The 22,243-nt window shown below is 53.2% G+C and overlaps 1 protein-coding gene across 4 annotated transcripts in view; it reads left to right on the top strand.

The window, feature by feature from the left end:
- Positions 1–22,243, top strand: part of ENDOV (endonuclease V) — a 78,414-nt gene that overhangs the window by 12,669 nt on the left and 43,502 nt on the right. Inside the window, exon 10 of one of the 4 annotated variants that reach the window (XM_019982211.2) lies at positions 1,566–5,572. The exons of 2 other annotated variants lie outside the window; for them this stretch is intronic. In XM_019982211.2, coding sequence (XP_019837770.2) covers positions 1,566–1,693 — 128 coding nt within the window. In that variant the 3' untranslated portion in view covers positions 1,694–5,572. Of the gene's footprint in view, positions 1–1,266; positions 5,573–22,243 lie in introns of those variants that run through there. One more of the 4 variants, XM_019982212.2, reaches the window with a different exon arrangement.

Genomic DNA, 22,243 nt, shown 5'->3' with positions numbered 1-22,243 from the left:
TGGTAGGGCACCAGATCCAGAGAACCCGTGACATTAATTTCTCAGGAGCACAGGAAGGGATTCAAGGTTCACAGGGAGTTTTCTGGTGTTTTTGTGTTCTGTTCTGAAAGTGCCCAGGTGGGCTTCTGGCTGCCAGACTATGCATACATCCACACCTTCTCCTGGCCCATCTGCTCCTCTGAGTGCACATGCTGCTTTTGCTTCGAGATCATTTATAAACCAGGACCCAGCTCCCTGCCGACCCAAGCCACTCCTGCTTTGCCCAGGGAGGGTCTAGACTGGGGTGGCTGCTGTTGGGCTTGGCCCCTGGCTGCCCTGCCGGTCTCCAGCCTGTCTGCTTCTGGCACATGCAGGGCCAGGAGAAGGGCAGAAGAGCTGCATCTTAGCCTGGAAGAGGCTGAGCTTGGAGGAGACATACAGGGGCAGTTTAGGCTGAAGGGATGGGTGCCAGGCGGAGGGCTGGAACTGATGCCAGAAGGGGTGGGTGTTGGCGTCTGTTGTCCTGGCCAGGGTCTGTGAGGGTGGGCAGCCCATTGCGTTCAAGTGCCAATAGCTCTCCCCCATCCCTGCCAACCTGACGCACTCTGCCCTGCCAGCCTCTTCACCCAGAGGCCCAGCCTCAAAAGGCATCTCCACCTTGGGAAGCAGCTCTGCCTCATCCCTGACTCTGGCCCCTGACCTGCCATGCCCCTCGATGTGAGCTAAATCCCAGAAGGGCACATGGCTCCACCCACAGCCCCCAGTCCTCCACCTGCCAGCTCACCCCCAGGCCCCCAGGTTCCCTAAGAACTCTGGGATCTTTGCCGAGAGATGTGAAGAATCTTTGAAGGCCTTTCTTGCCATTTATGCTGCCTCTCAAGGAGCTGCTTGTCGTGGTTTGACAGCCTGGCACAGAAACCCAGGGAAGCCCCAGGTCTTAGCACTCCCTCCGTTCTCTGCTCTGGTGTGTCTCCTTTCATTCATGATGAGAAAGGAGCTCTCTTCCAGGCCTGGGCTCCTAGGAGAAGCAAAGGGAACAAGTGGGCAAGGCATCCAGCTGTTTGGGGCTTGCAGGGTGCTGCCCCCCTTCTGCTTAACCTCTGCTCTTGAAGCCCTGTATAAGGCATTGTTAGGACATTGCAGTAGGAAACAGGACCATTCCAGGGTGGGGGGCTTCTGGGTACAGAGGACCTCCTGGGGTCAAGTGGGCTGCTGGAATGCCACTCACATGCTTATGGGCTCCACTCAAAGGCCTGCTGGGCAAGCAACTTCTGGCATGTTCCACAGGAACCTCCAAGGGGACTCCTACAGGCGGGAAGGCCTGTCCCAGGTTCTGATCTCCAGTCCTCCCCAGATGTCCACACTGGCACATCTTTCTTCTCACCTCTGCTTCCACTGTCCACCCAGTCCTGGGACTGAAAAAAATACCTGCTCATCACAGCCGGGGGTTCACAGGGAGCCCCACCTCACCCCACCCTCCCTAGCAGGCCCTGGGCCATCTGCCCACTCACCCCAGGGTCTGGCATATTGTGGCTTTGGAACCTGCACCTCAGTACCTGTGGCTTCTGACTCCCTTGTGCTGGCAGTGCCCCTCCTGTCTCAGGTCTGTGTCCTGCGAGGATCTGAGCACTTGTTTGATCCAGTTGGGGGACTGAGTGTGAGGATCCACGTGGAGTCCATGCCGGCGGGGGCACAGTCATTTCCCAGTGAATGAAGAATGGGGGGTGTACAGCACCAGCCGGGCTCCACACTGAGGCATTAGTGGTCAGAGACAGGGACAGCCTGGGATCAACCAGGGATCAAACCCACAGCCCCTGCATTGGAATGCAGAGTCTTAACCACTGAACTGCCAGGGAAGTTGCCTTTCATTTTTTTGATTGCGTCCTTTGAGTGAAGGTTTTAAAATTTGATGAAGTTCAGTTTATCTATTTTTCATTTGTTGCTTGTGCTTTGGTGTCATAACCATGAAACCATTGCCTAATCTCATGTCACAAAAATTTCCTCCAAGAGTTTTGTAGTTTCAGCTCTTACATTTAGATCTTTGACCCATTTTGAGGTAATTTTTGCATACTGATATTTCGGTCTTTTGTAATTCCATATGAATTTTAGAACCAGCTTGTCCATTTCTGCCCCCCAAAAAAGGCAGTTAGAATTATGATAGTGATCGCACTGATCAATTTGGAGAGCACTGCTGTCTTAACAGTATTACCTCTTCCAGTCACTGAACTCAGGATCTTTTCACTTATTTATATCTTCTTTAATTACTTTTAACAATGTCTTGTGATTTTCCTTGAACATGTCTTGTCCTTCCTTTGGTAAAATTTATTAATAAGTATTTTATTGTTTTTGATGCTACTGTTTTATTTTTGAATTGCCCATTGAAAGTGTATAAAAATACAACTATTTTTGTATCTTTGGCAACTTTGCTGTACTCATTTACTAGCACTAATGTGTGTGTGCGTATGTATGTGTGTATGTATGTATGTATGTGTTCCTTAAGGGTTTTATATATAAGATCATGTTTTATGCGAATAGAGAAAGTTTTATTTCTTCCTTTCCTCTGAATCTATCTGTTCCAGAGGTAGAGAGACAGGTGCCTGATCTTGGGGGAGAAAGCTTTCAGTCTTTCACCACAGAGTATGATGTTAGCTGTGGGGTTTTCAACCTTTATCAGCTTGAGAAAGTTCCTTCTATTCCTAGTTTCTCTGTGTTTTTATCATGAAAGGGTGTTGGATTTATCAAATGTTTTTTCTGCACCTTTGAAATGATCATTTTCCTTCATTCTGTTAATGTGATGTATTAGATTGATTGACTTTAATATTTTGAGCCACTCTTGCATTTATGGAATAAATCCCTCTTGGTCATAGTGTATAATCCTTTTTCTATGCCGCTGAATTTGATTTGCTAGTATTTTGTTGAGGGCTTTTACATCTATATTCATAAGGGATACTGGTCTGTAGTTTTCTTATCTTGTGATGTCTTTGTCTGGCTTTGATAGAGGGTAATACTGGCATCATAGAATAGTTAGAAGTGTTCCCTCCTCTTTTCTTCTTTGGAAGAGTCTGAGAAGGATTGGTGTTGATTCTTGTTAAACCTTTGGTAAAATCACAGTGAAGCCATCTGGCCCTGTGCTTGTCTTTGTTGGGAGGATTTTGATTACGGATTCAATCTCTTTGTTATCGGTCTATGAAAATTTTCTGTTCTTGAATCACTTGATAGTTTGTGTGTTTCTAGGGATTTGTCCATTTCATCTAGATTGTCTAGTGTGTTGGTGGCATACAATTGTTTGTGAAATTTTCTATTTCTATAAAGTTGGTAGTAGTATTTCCACTTTATTGACTGATTTTAGCAGTTTGGGTCAGTCTGGCAGTGAGTGGTTTTTCTAAGGAGTGCTCTCCCCACCCTCACAATGCCTCTGTAGTGCCCCTGGCTCGAGTGAGGAGTGGGAGGGCAGGGTCCCCTGCAAGATTCAGACAGTCAGGACTCAACCTAGCTCTGCTTTCAAGGGCTTCCATCTCTTCCCACAAGCCCCAAAGACTATAAATCCCACCCCATCAGAATCTAATTATGGCCCCACCTAAATCCTGGCCTGACCTCAGAGGTTCCAGGCGAAGCAGTTGAAGGGTAGCAGAGATTGGGTGGGCTGAGTGGGGGCTTAAGCCTGTCATGGAAGGCTTATGGGTGGAGGTGGGGGTGGGGTGGGCATCTGAACTTAAAGGGACTAGTTTCAGCTACAGCCTGGAGGAAGAGACTCTGTAGCAGTTCTCGGACCCATTGGCCCCTCGGTCCTGTCTCCTGGCCACACCAAGGCCATATCAGAGATGAGAGGAAGAGAGAGAACATGTCAGCAGCTTGCTGGGATCCCTGGCTCACGTCAGGGTGGTGGGTGTGGATATAGCCCTGAGCATCTTGGAGGGGTAGGCCAAGCTGGGAGTTCATGTGGAGGGGTTGGAAAGATGGGGGTGGCGCTGAAGCAACTGAAGGGGGCCAACGTGGAGTCTGAGGGCCTGCTGGCTGGGGTCATTCACGGGAGAGCAGGAAAGCAGTGGGAATGGGGCGGGGGCTTGGCAGTGGCATGTCCTGCCTGCCTCTCCCCCTGCCCCCAGGGGCTCTGCCCTGCAGAAGGCTGCACAGGAGCCTTAAGTGCAGTGGCGTCTGGGCTCCTTCCCACAGAGCCTTAAAAATAGGGCCGAAATGATATCCATCTTCGCAGACCACAGCCTGCCCCAGAACCAAGAATAAGTCTCGAAACACTCAATAATTCAAATCAGATCCAAATAGATCTTCCTGTTAGCCCGGCAGCCTCTGTGCCCCTTTCCCAGGTGCCCAGGGGCTGAGCCTGGAAGCTACCACGAGCTGGTGGGCAGGCCTGGCCATTTCAGGTCACATCCAGGGCCCTCATAGCACCTGCCTCCAGGACCCTAGTCTGCCCACCCTCCCTACTTTTGGAACAGTCAGGAACAGAGGACACCCAGGCCTGGGAGTTCTTTGTGATCGGATCAAGGCCAGGCCACAGGGAGGAGGCCCAACCATGTTCCTAGCTGCCCCAAGGATCCCTTCCCTGTGCCTTTCTGATCACAGGTATTGACCTGTTTGAGCTTGTGTCTGAGCCAGGCTCCTTGGCCCCTTTGATCATACCTCCTCCCCACTCCTAAGGTCTCAACCCTCCAGGGATCAAGGGTCAGTCTGGGCTGCAGGGGAGCCAATCCCCCAACTTAGACCCCAGTCACTGGTACACACACAGCCCTTGGGGTCTGCTTTCCTCCCCTGGAAGGGTTCCCTAAGGGGCTTCACCTGGGGCTCTGTGGTCTGATGGGAACACCTGGGGACAAGGAAGCAGGGCTCTGGGTTCCAGCCTAAGGCCTCTGCACTTGCTGGGTCGGGAGAGGTGGGGGTCCTCATCAGCCTGGCCCACCCGCTGCAGGTTTGGCCCAGCCCCAGTAGTCCCTGTTGCACTGCCCTGGCGAGGCTCTGCATGGAGTTTTACCAAATTATTAATTAAAGACACAGGCATGCGGCAGCGCTGACATCCAAATGAATAGTACACTGGGTAATTATGAGAGGTGTCATAGAAATGATGGAGCACAGCCCACTATCCCCATTTCACCTCCCTGGGAAACAGGAACAACTTCTGGGTTTCGTACCATGATGGGCAGCACTGGGGGCAGGTAGGGAATGCAGGCTGGAGGGGCCAGGGGCACAGTTGTTGCTCGTGGACAGGGCTGGGTGCCCCCCCAATCTGATTCCTCTCCACCCAACCAGCAGAAGACCTGGGAAGGGGGCAGGGAAGGTGGGAGGCAGGCTAGTGGAGGAAGAATGCAGTCCCAAGACAGGTAAGCCAACCTGCATTAACTCAGAGAGAGACTGGGGAGACCGCTAGAGGCTCGTGGTGGAGCAGGGGAGGACTGCAGCACGTGGGGTGTGGGTTGGGGGTTCTTTCTAGGAAGAAGACACAGCTCCCTAGGCCCTTTCTCAGGGCCGCAGGTGCCCAGTGGAGAGCTGGGAGTGGAGAGCAGGCTGGAGTATTTTTGTCTTTTAGTTACTTAAATTGCACTGGTGTTTTGGTGTTTTGTTGTGTGTGTGTGTTTTTTTTTTTTAAAAAACCAGGGTTTTAAATATGCATAGTTTAAATAGTCAAACAGTAATGAAAATCCAGTAGATCCTAACCCACCCACTCCTCTCCTTTCTTGACTTCCCCTGCTCAAATGCAAAGTTTTGTTATTTCAGTTTTTAGGATTTTTTTCTTTTTCTTCCTTTCTTTTTTTGGTGTGGGGGTTGTTTTTTTTCATATTTACTTCTAAATTCCATGCTAATGTTGCCTTTCTTTTTTTTTTTCCCTCTTCCTTCTTCTTTCCCCTAGAGTTAGAAATTATCCATTGATTTCCTGCTATGGGAGTTGAGAGTTTGTTTCCTCTCACATAGCCCCCCACACATTTTCCTTCCGTCTTCCCATTTTCACTGAGTCAGAATTCAATGTCTGCATTATTCTTTCTTTGCACATACTATTCATAGCTGAGTAATGTAATGTAGTTGTATCTCCATTTTTGTACAACCTCTTGTTTTTCCTGCACTTGATAATTGCCTTATGTTTTGGGCTTGGTTATTTTCTGTGTATCCATTAGTTATTCTCAAACTCTGCAATAGAAATATAAATCCCTTTTTGGTACATTAAAAGCATCAGGCCATCTTGAATTTATTTTTTTTCTTGGAGCCTGTGGTAGCCAGCTTCCAAGATGGCCTCTTGGGGCTGATAGAACCCCCTGGCCACGTTGAACTAGGTCCATCTGTGTGACCTGTATGAAGGTGCGGAAGTGAAGGTGTGTCACTTCTGATGCTAGGCCTAAAACACACTGGGACTTTTTTCTTGATGGTGTCCCCACCCTCCCTTTTCCCGCTCATCATTCACTTTGAGAGGTCAGCTGCCGTGTTATAAACTGCTCTGTGAAGTCCACATGGCAGAGAACTGATCCTACCTGCCAGTCACCATATAAGGGCACCATCTTGGAAGTTCACCCCCCAGCCCTTATCAAGCCTTCAGGTGCCCCCAGCCCTGGCCATTGTCTTGACTACAACTTCATAAGAGATGCTGAGCCAGAACCAGCTAGCCCGTCTGCTTCCAGGTTCCTACCCCTCAGAAACTATGAGAGAATATACCTTTGTTCTGAATAATATTTTAGTCCGCCAAAGCATAACTAGTATCGTGTCACTCCTTCTGTACCCACCTGCCTAAGTTGCCTGGTATACCTGATGCACATCCAGCACCAGGGACCTCTCTCACCCTCATCTCACTCCTATGTGGGCTCCTTTGTTATAATGGATGCATTATCTGATTTCTTCTTCAGAACTACAGCTCCACCCTAACACCACCCTAGAAACTGGCAAGACCAGGAAAGGGGAATTTTTAAGTACCCAGAAGAGTCTTTGTTTCAAGACACAGGACACTGTGACATCTTTCAGGAGTCTGTCCACAGCCTCAAGATGAACCTCATTGTCCTGTGTCTCCTAGGTGGGTGGGAAATCTCTGTTTCCTCCTCTGGGCCTTCAGTGTTATGTTGGGGAAAGCCACTGCTGTCCACAGTGCTGAACTCAATGCCATCATGTCAGCCTGGGCTGCCAACCCAAGATGCTGGATGGCCTCTACTCTAGCTTTCCTCCTCTTCCACCGGGATCCCCTCTGTCCAGGCCTTGCCTTTCTGCATTGGGCTGTCTTCCTGCCCGGGACTTCTCACTCTTGTGAGCAGACCTCACCTGGGCTCTGCAGACAAGCCTGAATCCTGAAGTAAGGGCCTGTAGGTGTTTGAGCTGAGAACTCTCTGGATTACATGTGACAAAACCCAACTTAAACCACCTTAAGCTAATAACAGGGGCTTGTTAGTTCACTCCAGGGCAGAGCTGGCTATGTGTGGCCTGGCTGCAACACACGTCTGCCCTGTCCCTTTGACCCAGGGGGCCTCCCCTCTGGATGCTGGATAGCTGGCAGCAGCCCAGGCTTTCTTTCTCCCCTGTAGTGTTCCTGGGTGAAGTGTGTCCCTCTGTCGCAAAGGCTCCACTTAAAAGCCCCAGGCCTAGGTTCTGGATGGACTGTGATCATTGCTTGATTTGATCACTGTGGCTGGAAGGGAGGGGGGACCAGGTGTCCAACCTGGAGCCAGGGAGTGGAGTCAGCCATAGCCCACCTCATGGAGGGTAATTCCTCTGTGGACAGTGAGAGCACTGTCATCAGAAGAAGGCACACCTGGTTGGGGAAACAGGGAAGGGGATGCCAGGCTCTCTCAGGACATTCCATTCCTAAATCCCTCAGAAAGCACCATCTCTTCCCAGCAGCACCCCATCTTGTCTCCGGGTAATTCTCTTCCCATGCCAGCAGGGAATAGCATGATTAAGGCTTCATTATTAACTTGCCAATCTTGTTTCTGGGGCACAGACGTTAACGGCTTAGGGGACCCAGTTGGCATATAACGAGGTCTCCATGACAAATTACTTGGGTATCAATTAACTATCTAGGGAAATGTCAAGCAGGATCCGTCATGCTGGCGGCGAGGGACAGCCAGTTAACTCAGAGCAGTTAATCCGATTCAGGCCACGCAATCGCCTGCCTCAGCCTCCAGCAGGGCTGGGAATGAGAAAAAGGGTCTGGGGTGTGGGGCGGGCCGGGCCTGGCCTCCATCTCCCCGGGACACACTTCTGTAGTCATGCTGGTGCACTCAGAGCGTGGCTCTCTTGCAGCCTGACTCTGTCCATTCCTTCATTCATTCCACAGCCACCTGCTGTGTCGGGCCTGAATTAGTCACTGCTGGTCAAGGGGTGGGACAGTGCTGGGAAAACACAAATGTGCAGGCGCCCATGACTTGTGTGGCCTCTGCAGGATCCGAGATGCATGATAAGAGCATCCTCAGGGAAGGGTAAACTCTACAGGGGTGAGGGCAGGGCAGGGCAGGGAGTTAAAGGAGGAGTGACCAGGCCCTGGGTGGCAGTCAGGTGGCAGGCACCCAGGGCAGTGCAGACACAGAACAGCACCCTGGGCCAAGTGCTTGGAGCCTCTGGCAATGTACTGGCAAACTTGAGCAGAATTCAGCTACCTGACTCTTGAGCCGTAAAACTTGGAGACAGTTGCTTAAAACTTTTCTAAGCCTGTTTTCTTACCTGTAAAATGGGGCTAATAATCCCAGTTCCCAGGAGTTTTGTGAGAGTGAAAGGGGCCCTGTGTAGATGTTCCTGGCCCAGCGCAGGTGCTGAGTTTGGGTCTCCATCCTCCTCCCTGCAGGTGCAGCCTGGGTCCCCCGCTCTCTAGTGGGAGGCTTGGATGGAGCACGTGCTGGGGAGAGGCACAAATTGAGGCATTTGGCCCAGGAGGAGGGTATTCTGGAGGAGGTGGTGTGAGCTGGCCAGCGGGCCCACAGGCAGAGACAAGGCTGAGAGGCAGGGCTCGTGGACTCTGGACACCCCCACACGGTCACACCCTGCCTTTTGGGTTTTGCTTGTTTTCAGGAAAGCATAGTGGTCACCTAGAGATGTGTCCCCCTGGTGAGGACCAGGGACCATGCTCCAATCCCACCCTCTTTCCATGCCTCTGCCCATGCCATCCCCCCACCTGGCTCACCCCTCTGTAGCGGTGACCCACTCCATGGTAGCCCCTACCCCATGTCTGCTCAGCTGGTGATTGGCAGCTGCCATTTCCCAGCCCCCCAGCCATGGAGCCTCATGCTTATTCATGACACTGACATATGGCACCTCCATGGCGGGGCACGGGGGGATCGGAGCAAGCTGCCAATTGTGAGAGTGCAGCGTGTCCCCATTCGAGCCCTGCTGAAGCAAAACAAATGCAAGATGTGAGGGGAGCAGAGGCGGCCCGGGGGCGTGCGTGTGTGCCGGTGCTTGAGCTTGCCTGCACCGTGTGGGTGCTGGGAGGAGGGGAGAAAAACAAGGGTAAGGGTGGGGGAGAGAGGGGTGCTGCAGGGCTTGGGAGTGAGTTTAGTTGTCGTGGCTTCTGGGGTCTCAGTTAATGGGGTCCTCGGAGGCCAAGCTCTCCATCCCTCTGCCCCAGGCGGGCTGGCTGACACCAGCCTAAGACAGTTTCACCTCTCTCCCTGTCACGTCTCACACAGGACACTGGGCACGAGCCCATGAACAAGATAAGGGCTTGGCAGCTAGCAGCCCCATGTGCAGATCCTTGAAATGTTCTAATTCTTTCCAGAATCAGGAAAATCTAGCTAATGTCAAGTCAGAGTCCATAGGGCTCCAGACCTAGCCAGTTTCTTTTCCTGTTTTTGTTGAGGGTGGAAGAGTGTGTGTACCACCTCACCTCAGTGGATGGGGCCCTGCAGCCCTCCAGCAATTCCCTCCCCCAGGCTGGGCTGGCCCTCTAGTGCTCTGTTGGCTACCCATGGGCTATCAGACTCTGCCCCTGGGCTGGGGAGGGCAAAGCAGAGGTAAAGACCAAGCTCTTGGGGTCCTCAGCCCACCCTTCCCCACTGGACCCAGGGCTAGAGGCTGCTGCCATGGAAACAAGTCTCTTTGCCAACTGGCCACATGCATCCTGGAAACAGTAGGTGAGTCCAGGGACCAGTGGATCCAGGAACTGTGACCACCCCTCAGGAAGCCCAGCTCTAGGGTCCCTTGACCCTGCTCTGCCACTTGCCCCTGTCGGTTGTAAGAACTCAGGAGAGAGAGAAGCTTGCTGAGGGAGCTGGGGTGAGGCTGGGGCCAAGACAGACCGAGTGAGGAGCCCTATGAGGCCCAGGTGAGGGTCCTACACTTGTGCAGGAGGTGGGTGCTTTGAAGCCTCTCCCCTAAGCCTTTATACATGCTTTGTTCAGTGACTGGCCCTGTGGGATCTGTCCATGGGGTCCACCAACCCCCTCACTTTGGGCCCTCCCCAGGGAGTCAGGGAGCTGTAGAAACCTGTCTTCCAAGGGAGGAGCCTGCTGAAGAGCTGGCTATCCAGCAACTCTCTCCAGGGCCACTCTGATTCCAGGCTCAGACATCTTGGTTCTTGGCCCTGGTGAGCTGTCTAGATGGCCTGGTCTCACCTTGGGTGAGGGGCCCCTGCCCCAGCCTAGTGTCATGTGAGCCCCGCACTGGGCTGGCATGCTCTCGTCCAGCAGGCGCTGGGCCACACTTCAGGCACCGCTGTGTATAGAGGCATCTGCTGCTCACTGTCTGGGGCAGATGGGCTGCCAGTGAGCTAAGTGTGTGCGGGGGAAGGGGTGCCATAGGAACCCCTTCCCGCGGTAGCGTGGGGGCGGGAGAGACAGGCGCCCGCTGAGGGAGAGCAGGGAGCGCAGGGAGGGAGGGGCTGGGATCACATGGGCTCCTGGTTTGGGGTGAGCCCCGTGGTACTGATTCCTGGGCAAGGGGCTCAGGAAATCCCAGCACAACCACCGATGGGGAGGGGGGCCTGGAAGCAGTGGCCGAGGCAGGGATTCCCCTGTTATCACTGGGGGCATTGGGCAGAGGGCCTGAGGGAGCGAGTTTGGATCATCTTCAGGGTGCCTTCCAGTTCCTAAACCCTGAGCTTCAGCAGGCTGGGGGCATCCTGCCATCTGAGGGGCCTCCTGTGAGGATAGGAGGATGCCAGCACCGTCTGCTGTGGCTCCCAGAGAGGTTTTAGAACTGCTGTGTGCCAGGTGCTGCCACTGCAGAGTGGGACTCGGTGTCTGCTTCTGCAGCCCTGCCTGGCCGCAGCAGGAACCATGCAGTGTGAGTCCTGGCAGGTGACAGGGGCAGCCTACTGGACCCTGGACCCCCAGGGCCACTGGGGCCCATGAAGGGGAAGGTGTGGAAAATCAACAAGGAAACAGCCCAAGACCACCAATAGCCTCAGCAATGCACTCATGGGGTACTGGAAGGGGCAGGGGCAGGAGTCAGGGAGGCCCACTAGACAAACCCTAGAATACTGCTTTGGAAAACCGTAGGGCTTCTCATTCATAGTGATGGTGAGCAGAGTCACTGGGCACACTCAGCAGCCCCCTGGGTGTCAGACGCCACCCTGAGCACTTGGCCTCATGGCCTTCAGTAATCGGCCCAGGAGTAGGGGAGGCAGCCATTCCCCACTAGACAGAGGGGGAGACTGAGGCTTAGAAAGATGACGTGGCTGGTGGAGGCCTGAGGGCCGGGTGGTGGCTGAGCTGGGAATGGAGCTGGAGGCCAGCTGGCTGGACAGTCCTAATGGTCAGCTCAAATGCCTGGGCATCCCACGGGATGAGGAGGGTAGATGCCTCGACCCTCCACACTCCAGAAGCCCAGAGGAGGGTGCCAGGTGGGCCTGGTGTCCCCTCCTCCTTCCTCTATCCCTAGGAGGCCCCCACCCCGCCCCTGCAGCCGCCTCCACCCGCCCGGCTGCAGTGACTCAGCTCAGCTGTTCCTCAGCCGCTCTGCTTGCTAGTGGTTGCCTTTCTTTTTCTTTCCCAACATGTGACATTGCCACTGTGCTGTGACACAGTGACTGCCTCTGCCCAGGAGTGCCCATCGTGGCCCCCTTGAGATGGCCAAGGTGGCCAGATGGCCAGGCCTCACCCTCAGACCCTGGTCATAGGCAAAGAGACTGTCACCTCCAGAGCAGGCACAGTCCTCACCTTAGTTCCACCTGACTTGGGCACAGTGCCGGGGGACACCTGTCCAAAGTCACCCTCCACAGCTGCCTCACGACTCAAGGACCTGTGTCCTTGAAGTAGGTGGGGCATCAAGAGGCCAGAAACCCTTCTAGAGAGGGTAACCCAGAAGGGACATTTCAAGAAATGGGTAAGAAATGGAAAGATGTGTCCTGGAGAAGACTAGGGCAGGGCATTGCCCATTGCCAAGGCCAGGGTTGGAGGGGCAAGTTACAATGTAGGAAGCTTCTCTGATACTTGGGACTGTCAGTGGAATTTGCTCTTTTGTTAGGTGATGAGCTCACTGTTCCTAGAAGGATTCAAGCCCTGACATGGACAGGATTCTTCATGGGATTGAGCCCAGTGTGGTAAAGTTGGTAAGAATAGCATTAGAAGCTAGAGTTGGACATTTGGGATGGGAATCTCAGGTTTATGTAAACTCAGGCAAGTCATTAGGCCTCTGACAGCCTCAGTCTTCCCTTCTGTAAAATGGGGTTACTATCTCCTTCTCAGGCAATAGTGAGGATCTAAGGAGACAATGTAGGACAAAGGGCCGTGTAAACTGTGGAATGCACACAGATGTTTTTATATTCTAGTTCTGACCCATGCATCTTGAAGGTTCTCCATCTCTGACAGCATTTTCTGCCAAGGATGGGAATGAGCCCCATCAGAAGAAATGGCCCAAACTCCAACAGGGAGGATTTGGGGAGGGGGAAAGGATGGCTCTGGGAAGTGGGAAGTCAAGAAATGAGATTGGGGGACCCACCCTTTCCCTTGTGCCTGGGGAGGAAAGGCAGGGCATCTTCTTCTGCCTCCTGGACTTGGGGATCTTGGGGGTCTGGGGCACAGGGGCACCTGGGAGCCCTCAAGAAGATAGGCTGTTAGTGGTGCCTGGCCTTGGAGAAAAGACAGTGTTGGGGACACCAGAGGTGGTGGAAAGCTCTGTCTGGGCAGCCACAGCTGACTTGAGGTTTCAGGAGCCAAAAGGAGATTTGATGGTCCGGTGAATGCTGGGCTAGGACAGCTGGTTTCTCCTGCCTGAATGTTCCTTCTGCCTCACCTCTCCCCCTCCTCCCTTGCCCCCTTCTCAGTGGTCATTTCTCATGCCTCTTGGAGTAGATTAAGTGGGGCCCCCAAAAGATGGAATCTTGGAGCCTCAGACCATGACCATATCTAGAATAAGAGTCTTTGCAGATATAACCAAGTTCAGGATCTCAAGATGAGATCATCCTGGATTAGAGTAGGTCCTAAATCCAATGTCAGGTGTCAGAAGAGAAAAGCAGAGGGGATTTGAGACTCAGAGATGACTCTGAACTTGGAGGCAGAGACAGGAGTGGTGCACCCACCAGCTAAGGAACACCAAAGGTCTCCAGCAGCCACTGGAGACTGGAAGAGAAGCCTGAGACGGTTTCTTCCTCAGAGTGCAGCAGCTGCTGGGCGTTTGGGCTGCTAAAGTCCTCTGTGAACTAAAGGGGTTCTGAGGTAGCTGCTGCTTTGCTGGGGTCTTCCTGCCTTGCTGGTGTTCTCTGACTCCCTTGCAGCTAGAGGGGTCATGTGACCTGGGCTCCACCAACCAAGATTCACCTGGGCAGACTGACTCAAAAGCAGGCAACACCAAAAAACTTATCCTCCTGAATCTTTTCTAGCAAGGGTGGCAGCAGAAGGCCCTGGCTTTGGGGCATCAGTGCCCTATCACGTGTGGGCTACTGGGTCTGCGCCCAATGGGGAGACCATGTGGTTGGGGTGTTGCTCCTGGGCGTGTGGCCACTGGGCAGAAACTTTCTTTTCCAGCAAGCTAGCCAGAGTGGGTCCTATACTGCTGGTTCTGAGCAGTAGAGGGGGTAAGGAGACCTCTGTCCGTGGGCAGGGAGGTCATGCCCCAGAGAGAAGCTCCTAGAAGCCCTTCTCCTGCTAATCCCAGCTGGATGGGAGCTGACCTCTGTCCAAGGACTTTGTGGGACTGGAGCTGGCCAAGAAGTCCATGGAGATCAGGGGGAGGAGACAGTCTGGGCTGGGAGCACCTGGTCAGGACAAGGTGGCCCTCAATTCCCCCACAGACTTTTCCCTGGGCTTGACACCCACTCTCCCCATTTCATCCTTCCTCAGGCCCCCTGTCCTCCTTCTCTCCCCTACACCCTTCTTGGAAATGAAGTCATCTAGAAAAATAATCAAAAAATAGAAAGAAAAAAAAAGCTAAGAAAATGGGATTTTTTTCTCCCCCTTCAAACATTTGGTAAGGCACCTCCCACACGGATGAGTGTCCACCGGGGCCTGTTTTTGTCCGAGGGAGACTCAGGCCTGAACCTCTTGGGTGTACAAGCCAGTGGGCCTCCCCACTCCCCACAATGCAGGCTCCACACTGGACCTCTTCTGGCCAGCCAAGGTCAGCCCCTGAAGCCTGAGACCCCAGGTGATACTTTCAGCAGAAGGCCCAGAAGCCCCTGAGGCAGAGGCAGGTTAGCAAGAGAGGGCATGAGGGTTCGAGTTCAGGGGGAATATTAGCTCCCAAGTGAGGTCTCTGTCTCCAGTCTCTCCCGTGTTCCCACTGGCCCACGCTTTGCCGCAGAGTTCTCATTTGTTTATTTATAATTTAAACTCAGCCTGCTTCCAAGAAAGCTCAAGGCACTTGCTGAAAAGCTGCTTCCACAAGCTGGGATGCGCTCTGTCAGCCTTGGGCTCAAAGCCCATGGACACGACCCCGTTGCTCAGCCTGGCTCCCAGGCCCCCTGGCCCCTGCCACCCTGATGTGCACCTGGCTTCCAGACACACCCTCCCTTCCAGGGCAGCTTGCTGGGATGACCCGCCTGGGGTGCCTCCTTCCATCTCGGGACCAGCCCCTTCCTCCATGGCCCCTTCTCTGGCTCCAACGGGAGGGTCCCTGGGGGCACCTGCACCTCTTTTCTGCCCCTCGGCCATCTGTTCTGTCACAGTCACCTGGAACAGGCTGCTCCTTTTGCTCCCAACTGAACTGGCCTGATCTTTGAAGGGCTGTGACCAAGTCTCATCACTGTTGCCAATGATGGGTGATATGATGGTGACGGTGGGGGCTCCCCTCCAAGTCTGGAATAGTATTAGGCCTGGGGCACCACATGTCTCAGCATAGGTTCCCACAGCAGAGGTACAGGAAGGGAAGGGCCTGTAGGAAGGCCTGGTAGGGGAGAGACTGCAGAGGAGGGCATGGGTCACGCTGATGGCCTCATCTACACGCCAGGTAGAGGCCAAAGATGATGTTTTCTTGTTTCTTCGGGACCCAGTGACCAAGTGTGACTCCATACACTGGGGGCATGGTGGGGAGGGAGGACCAAGTGCAGTGAGGACCCCGGTGGCTACAGCTGCATTTGGCAGCCTCATCCAAACTTCCCAGCCCAGCTGGGCCTCAGGACTTCTTGCTTCCTGCAGGAGGATCACCTTGATCCTGGGTCTCCCTTCCCTCAGCTTTGCATTCTTGGGCTCACTTTTCCATCTTGTGGCAAAAGGAGCCCCGGCTCCTTTTCAGATCTGTGCAAGCCAGGGCCAGATAAGGGGTTTACCCAGGACAGCTTGCAAACAGTGCTTCATTTCTCCAAACCCCAGTTCCTCCTTCATAAAATGGAGCTAATGACACTGATGTCACTGGGGGTGCTGACAGGCAAACAAGATAAAGCGCACCAAGTACACACATGCTTCCATCCCCTCGCAGAGCCTCAGTTTTCCCATCTGTAAAATGAAGCCCTCTCAGGCTGTAGATCCAACTCCTGCAGAGCAGGTTGGATGCCTCTGCCAGCTAGGAGGGCACATCATTAGCAAGGGGCAGGGGCTGCTCTCCTTTCCTACTGAGTTCAAGATCCCACTGGACTGGCATCATCAGTTGTGGCCTCTGTCTCTCCCTCCCTCAGCCTGAGCAGACACAACCTGGCAAAAGGAACCCTGGCAGGGCCCTTGGGGGTTGCCCTCAGTAAGCCTCAGTGTCAAGGGCGATGCCAGGTAAGCCATGCCAGGAATGCTCAGCTACTTGGCAAGCACAGCAGAGCATGGCCTTTCCCTGGTTCCGGCTCTCCTCCCTGCTACTGTGTTCCATGGGGCCACAGATGCCCTGGCTGTGGGGGTTGAGGCAGACCAGATGTCCGTTTCAGGCCACCATGCTCCATGCCAGAAGGACAGTACAGCAGGGCCCGATGCTGACACAGCCCTGGAACCCTAGACTTTGGCACTAAGAGGGAGGCAAGGGCAGGAGAGCAGGTGGAGAGGAGCCACCTGGCTCCTCTCCTGAAGGAAATGCCTTTGAGCCATAGACTAGCCCAGGAGCATCTGGCTGCTGGGGTGGCCTGTGCCCTGCTCCCCACGAGGCTGGCAGCATATGGCTGCCCTCGCTCACTCAAGCCACACACCAAGCAAAAGCCCCTCTCCCATTGCCCACACCCACAGGGAAGCCAGTTGTCTGGACACTTGGATGCAATTCTGGGCAGCCTGGATGCTTGTCTGGCTTCTCGCCTGAGAAGCAGCATCCGGCCCTGGGAAAAGCACAGGCTTCTCAGCCACCAAGATCTGAATCCCAGAAATCATGTCTGTGCAAAGGAGAAAATCAGTAATTGTTGTTCACAGTGCACACTTCATGCCAGAAGAGCCCCCCGGACGAGTGGGAGGAATTCTAGAGACCCCATTCTAGAGGGGCCCACCCTCTTCCACTGTGCCTCAGGTGCCCATCCTCAGCACTGCACTGTGTGGTGGTAGTCACTTCTCTGTCCCTCCCACCAGACTGAGAACCTTGAAGGCAGCACCAGATCTTCTCACACAGTTCAGCACCCAGCAGAGTGCCAGGCATGCTGGACGGACTGCCAGCAACAGCCAGTGACATCTGGAGACCAGAGGATTCTGAGCTGAGGATGACAGTATTTGGAGGAATAGGGCTCCCAGAGGCTCCTTGGGCCTCCCACAGAAATGGGAGGCCACTCTTTGGGAGTGAGATGTCCAAAGTAAGACACTTAGCACGTAGACATTCAGCTAGTCCTGGCCAGTTCTTCCAGAGAGGGTGACCCAAGGGATTCAACACCCTTCTTAGGAAGGATGAGGAGAGAAGACCCCTCGTCCACCTGCTTAGTCTGCAACAACTAATGAGCACCTGCTCTGGTCTGAACAAGACAAACTCTTGGCCATGGAACTTTCAGACAACATATAAGTACATTATCAACTGTGTTGGATGGTGATAAGACCTATGGAGAAAAATCAGGGCAGGGAGGATGGGGAATGTGGGGTGTAACTTTAAGCAGGTAGTCACCTCACTTAAAAGAGGCGTGGCCTAGACAGAGGGACCAGCAAGTGGTTGGGGGGAGATGAAGCAAGGTCAGTCACGAATGAACAAGGCTGAAGTAGGGGAGCAGTGGGGTAGAGGCAGACTGGGGAAACCGGGAACCACAAGATGGAACATGGACTGAAGGGCGGAGTTGGAAGACCCGGCAAGAGGTTGGGCATTACTCAAAGCGACTAAAGGTGGTCCAGGGTGGTCGCAGCGGAGGAGGGACAAGGAGCCCATTCTGGTCACATTTTGCTGGCACAGCCAGCAAGACCGGCTACCGAACCGTACGTAGTCCAGGAGGCCACCCAAGCCGGAAGCCTCTCCCGCGCCCTCTGGGCCCGCGCCGACCGGAAGCCACGAGGCCAAGTTCTCGCGGGAGCGCCTCCTGGGTCCCGCCCCTGAAGCGCCGCCAATCGCCGCGCGCCCGAGGGCGTTGCCGTGGCAACCGCGCCCGACGTCTGGGTCCCGCGGTCCTGCCCCAGAACTTGGCCTCCAGGCCTCGGTATCGCCGTTACCGTGATCGAGGTTGCGGGCGTCCTCCCCAGGGCTCCTTCTCAGGAAGGTTCAGGGGCAGGAAGCCGCAGAAAATGCAGTCGATCCCTTTAACGTTGTCCTAGCATTTTACATCCACTGTCCCGGTGTTGAGGAGCCAAGGCCGACACCACTCACCCACCCCTCGCCCAGAGGGCTAATCCACCTCCCCCGTTCGCCACCCACCCTCAAACATCGCCGCCCCCTCCGCCCCCATTTCCTCGCGGAGGAGCAGGTCGTGGGGAGAGAATGCCTCTAGGCTGCAAAATTCCTGAGGACAGGGACACTGTCGCAACACATCAACTGTCGGAGGAAGGAAAGCACGAGTACTAAGTCAGTGTGAACTTCAGAAGGAGTGCTTGTTCCTTGGGTTCACCCAGAACCAAATCTAACTCAAAGGAAAGTTACTGCAACTGGGAAAAAAGCACAGTTGGCTGGAGAATTTGGTTTAAAAATAAATAAATAAAATTTAAATTACATAACCAACACATGTTTGGTGTAAAACATGAAAGTATAAAAATCCTTGATCCCACCGCAAGATATAACCACTGCTGACATTTCAGAATATTTTCTTTTAGGCTTTTTTTCCCCCCAATATATTGCATATACATTTTTTTTTCCAAATAAAATTCTATTCATGTGCTGCAGTGCCCCCATGGACCCTCATGTGTGGGAATGGAGACTCCTGATGTGATTGAAGAGTTTTCCCTCCCTAGTATCCCTGTCTTCCCCAACACACACACACACACACACACACTCTCTCTCTCTCTCTCTCTCTCTCTCTCTCTCTCTCTATCTCTAGGACTCAAGGGCACACATGTACACTGATACAGCTGATACCAATGTAGGCGCTGGTTCCCTGAGCCTTCGTGATAGAGAGGGGGCTCTGAAAGTGACAGTGGGCCCTCCATGCTCTGTGATCATTTCCACAGTCAGTCCCAAGTTCTCTCTGCCTTCTAGGCTAGGGGTGCTATCGTAGGAGACAGGATCAAGATGGGGCTTGAGGAATCTGCCAATCCAGGGAGGGAAGTTCAGGCAAGCAGGCCTAGCCAAGGGCTCCATCCTCCAGGTGTGAGAGTCCTCAGAGAAATAGGAGAAACAGCCAGGTCAGATGAGAAGGCAGCAAAAGCAAGCAAGCAGAATGCCAACACTTTGCCTCTGCCATCCCTGGGGACCACTGATCATGCTTTTGGACCACGGGTTCACTGAAAGAGAACCCCACAACTCACCCACCCACACATACACATCCCACATGGTTTCATCAGACAAGGAGACGTGTTGTATCCTGGCACTTTGAAAGAACCCCCTTAGCTAGCTCACCCTCCAAGGCAAAATTTGGAAGCAATACATATGTCTACTGGGACAGGGGAGGCAGATATGCCTCCTACCTCTGAGCTCTCTAACCCGGGAGCCAGTTATTCACAAGTCTGGCCCCTTAGCCCTCCTGACTGAGCACACACAGGGTCATGGGAATGACATCACCATATATCCTGATCGAAACATGGGACATTTGTGTAGAGCCTTATGTCCTGCCTCCTTGGTGCCTGCCAGTGTGGATTGATCTTGTCTTTTCCACCGACTTGTCTTTTTTTTTTTTTTTTTGCCTCTCTTTAGTTCCCTGACCAGGGATCAAACTCAGGCATTTGGCAGTGAAAGCGTGGAGTCTTAACTGCTGGGGCACTGGGGAATTCCCTCCACAAACTCTGTCTTATAGGGTGTTTTGAGTGTGGTGGCTCAGAAAGGGGGAGGCTAGGCACCTATGCGCTGTCCACTAGGATGCTGAAGCTGATGCAAACAGCCCAGTCTAGCTCGCTTCAGTGAAGTTCTTTTCTCAGAAACTCCTTAGAAGGTGGTTGTAGGACACAGAGGCTGTCCATGTGTTCACACTGTCACTTCTTCCCGCCCTGTAGGCGGAAAAAGCCCCCTCCTGCACCAAGTAGCCACAGGGAACCCTGCTCCATATGTCACCACTCACAGTCCACAGAGAACCTCCTGATGGGTCTTTAGGACATTTTTGAAAATCACATCACATTTCTCTTAAAACCATGCAGTGGCTTCCCATATTATTCAGAGTAAAATTCACAGTTCTTTCCTTGGTGTATGAGGTGTCAGTTACCTCCTATCCGAGGACCCCTAGAACACAACTGCAGTGGAATTGAGTGAGGGCAACAGCACACTGTGGGGAGCTGGGGAGTGCTCATAGGGATCAGGGGTGATGCCATAATAGGGTATCTTAGTAATTTGTGTCTGGAAGGCAGGAGAACTTTAGCAAAGTTTAGGCTAAAGTTGGCAAACCCACTCCAGTCAGCAAGGAAAGGGGACCTGAGGGCCATTTTTAGGTCTGGACAGAGTTCATGTTCTGTCTGTGTTCAGAGATGACTGCAGAGGCCTCTTGTTTCTATATCCATCCATCTTGGCTGTGTCTGATAACAGAGACACCGTTGAGCTATGAAATTTTCTGCACATCATTGAGGCGAGCTGCTTTTCTCCTCAAGCCCCTGTATGACCTGACCCTCCCCCACCCCAGCTCTTGGTCTCTCCTGCCATGCTGCTGCCCCTTCAGGCCCTCCACCTGGTCTCTCTGCCCAGGGACCCTCCCCTGCTCCACCTTACTCTCTGTCCCTTTATCCTACTTTGGGCTCTCACCATCTCCTTTCCTTCCACTAAGTGAATCCTTCATCCTCTCGTCCCCCCTTATCTCTGGCTCCTCTCCCCAGGTTGCCACCAAATCCACAACAGGGAGAGTCTGGTCACATGCCAGAGGGTCACAGTGCTGGGCAGTTCCCCAAGGGCAGTCTTGTCCTCCCAAAGCACTTGGGTGTTTTCCGGTGTTGGTGACCCCATTCTGCACTGTGGTCTGTGCTACAGCACTGAAAGAAAGTGAAAGTGAAGTCGTTCAGTCATGTCCGACTCTTTGGGACCCCATGGACTGTAGCCTACTAGGCTCCTCTACCCATGGAATTTTCCAGGTAAGAGTACTGGAGTGGGTTGCCATTTCCTTCTCCAGGGGTTCTTCCTGACCCCAGGATTGAACCCGGGTCTCCCACACTGCAGGCAGACTCTTTACCATCTGAGCCACCAGGGAAGCTGTAGCACTAAGAGACCCAAACTGGCTGTGGTGAGTGTGTAATGTACAGAAGCTGCTTTGACCATATGGCTTCTCAGCCTCCCCTTTAAGCTGCCAGATGCCAACAGTCTGATGACCCCCTGAGCCTTAAAGAGCAAAGAAACTGGAGCTCTGAGGCTTGACCTGCCCTCTGCCCAAAGCTGCTCTGGCTCCTTCAGCTGAAGGCTAGGACCCCACACCAGCCAAGGTGAGCTCCTGATGTTCCCAGTCCTCCAAGCTTAGAGCCTCCCTTTCCTTGGCTCTTAAAATAGAAGGATGTTAGCCCCACCATTCATTTCTTAGTAGGAGTGCTCGTTGCTCAGTTGTGTCCAACTCTTTGTGACCCCACGGATTGTAGCCTGCCAGGCCCCTCTGACCATGGGATTCTCCAGGCAAGAATACTGGAGTGGGTTGCCGTTCCCTTCTCCAGAGGATCTTCCAAACCCAGGGACTGAACCCAGGTCTCCTTCATTGCAGGCAGATTCTTTACTGTCTGAGTTATCTTGGGCTGCCGTAATAGGATACTGCAGGCTGGGAAGCTTCGAACAATAGAAATTAATTCCCTCAGTCTGGAGACTGGAAGTCTGAAATCACGGTGTCAGCAGGTTCCTTTTGGAGGTTCTGAGACAGAATTCACTCTAGGCCCCTCTCCAGCTTCTGGTGGCTGCTGGTGATCCTTGGCTTGTGGAGCATCATCCAGTCTCTGCCCTGTCTTCACTTGACCTTCTCACTATGTCCCTGTGTTTTTGACCAAATTTCCTAGACTTTGTACCAGTATGACTGTAATCCAGTATGTGTGTGTGTGTGTGTGTGTGTGTGTGTGTGTGAAGTTGCTCAGTCGCATCCGACTCTGCGAACCTGTGGACTGTAGCCCGCCAGGCTCCTCTGTCCATGGCATTCTCCAAGCAAGAATACTGGAGTGGATTGCCATTTCCTTCTCCAGGGCATCTTCCCAACCCAGGAATTGAACCTGGGTGTTCTGCATTGCAGGCAGACGCTTTATCCTCTGAGCCACCAGGGAAGCCCGTAATCCTGTATGACTGTACCTTAACTTGATGTGACACCTGCAAAGACCATATTTCCAAGTAAGTTCACAAGTTCTGAGTGGATATGAATTTCAGCAGGACACAACTCACCCTAGCACAGCTCTCATCCATATAAGGTGGAAAACTCAGGGTCCCATGAGGCTCCCCATGTTTTTCTGCCATCACGTTTCCTGCTTCTGCTTCATACTCGATAGGGGGTCTACACTGGACACCACCCAAC

Source organism: Bos indicus, chromosome 19 (assembly GCF_029378745.1).
Source record: "Bos indicus isolate NIAB-ARS_2022 breed Sahiwal x Tharparkar chromosome 19, NIAB-ARS_B.indTharparkar_mat_pri_1.0, whole genome shotgun sequence".
Lineage (NCBI taxonomy): Eukaryota > Metazoa > Chordata > Mammalia > Artiodactyla > Bovidae > Bos > Bos indicus.
Note: the sequence above shows the minus strand (reverse complement) of the source record. Positions and strands in the feature narration are given on the sequence as shown.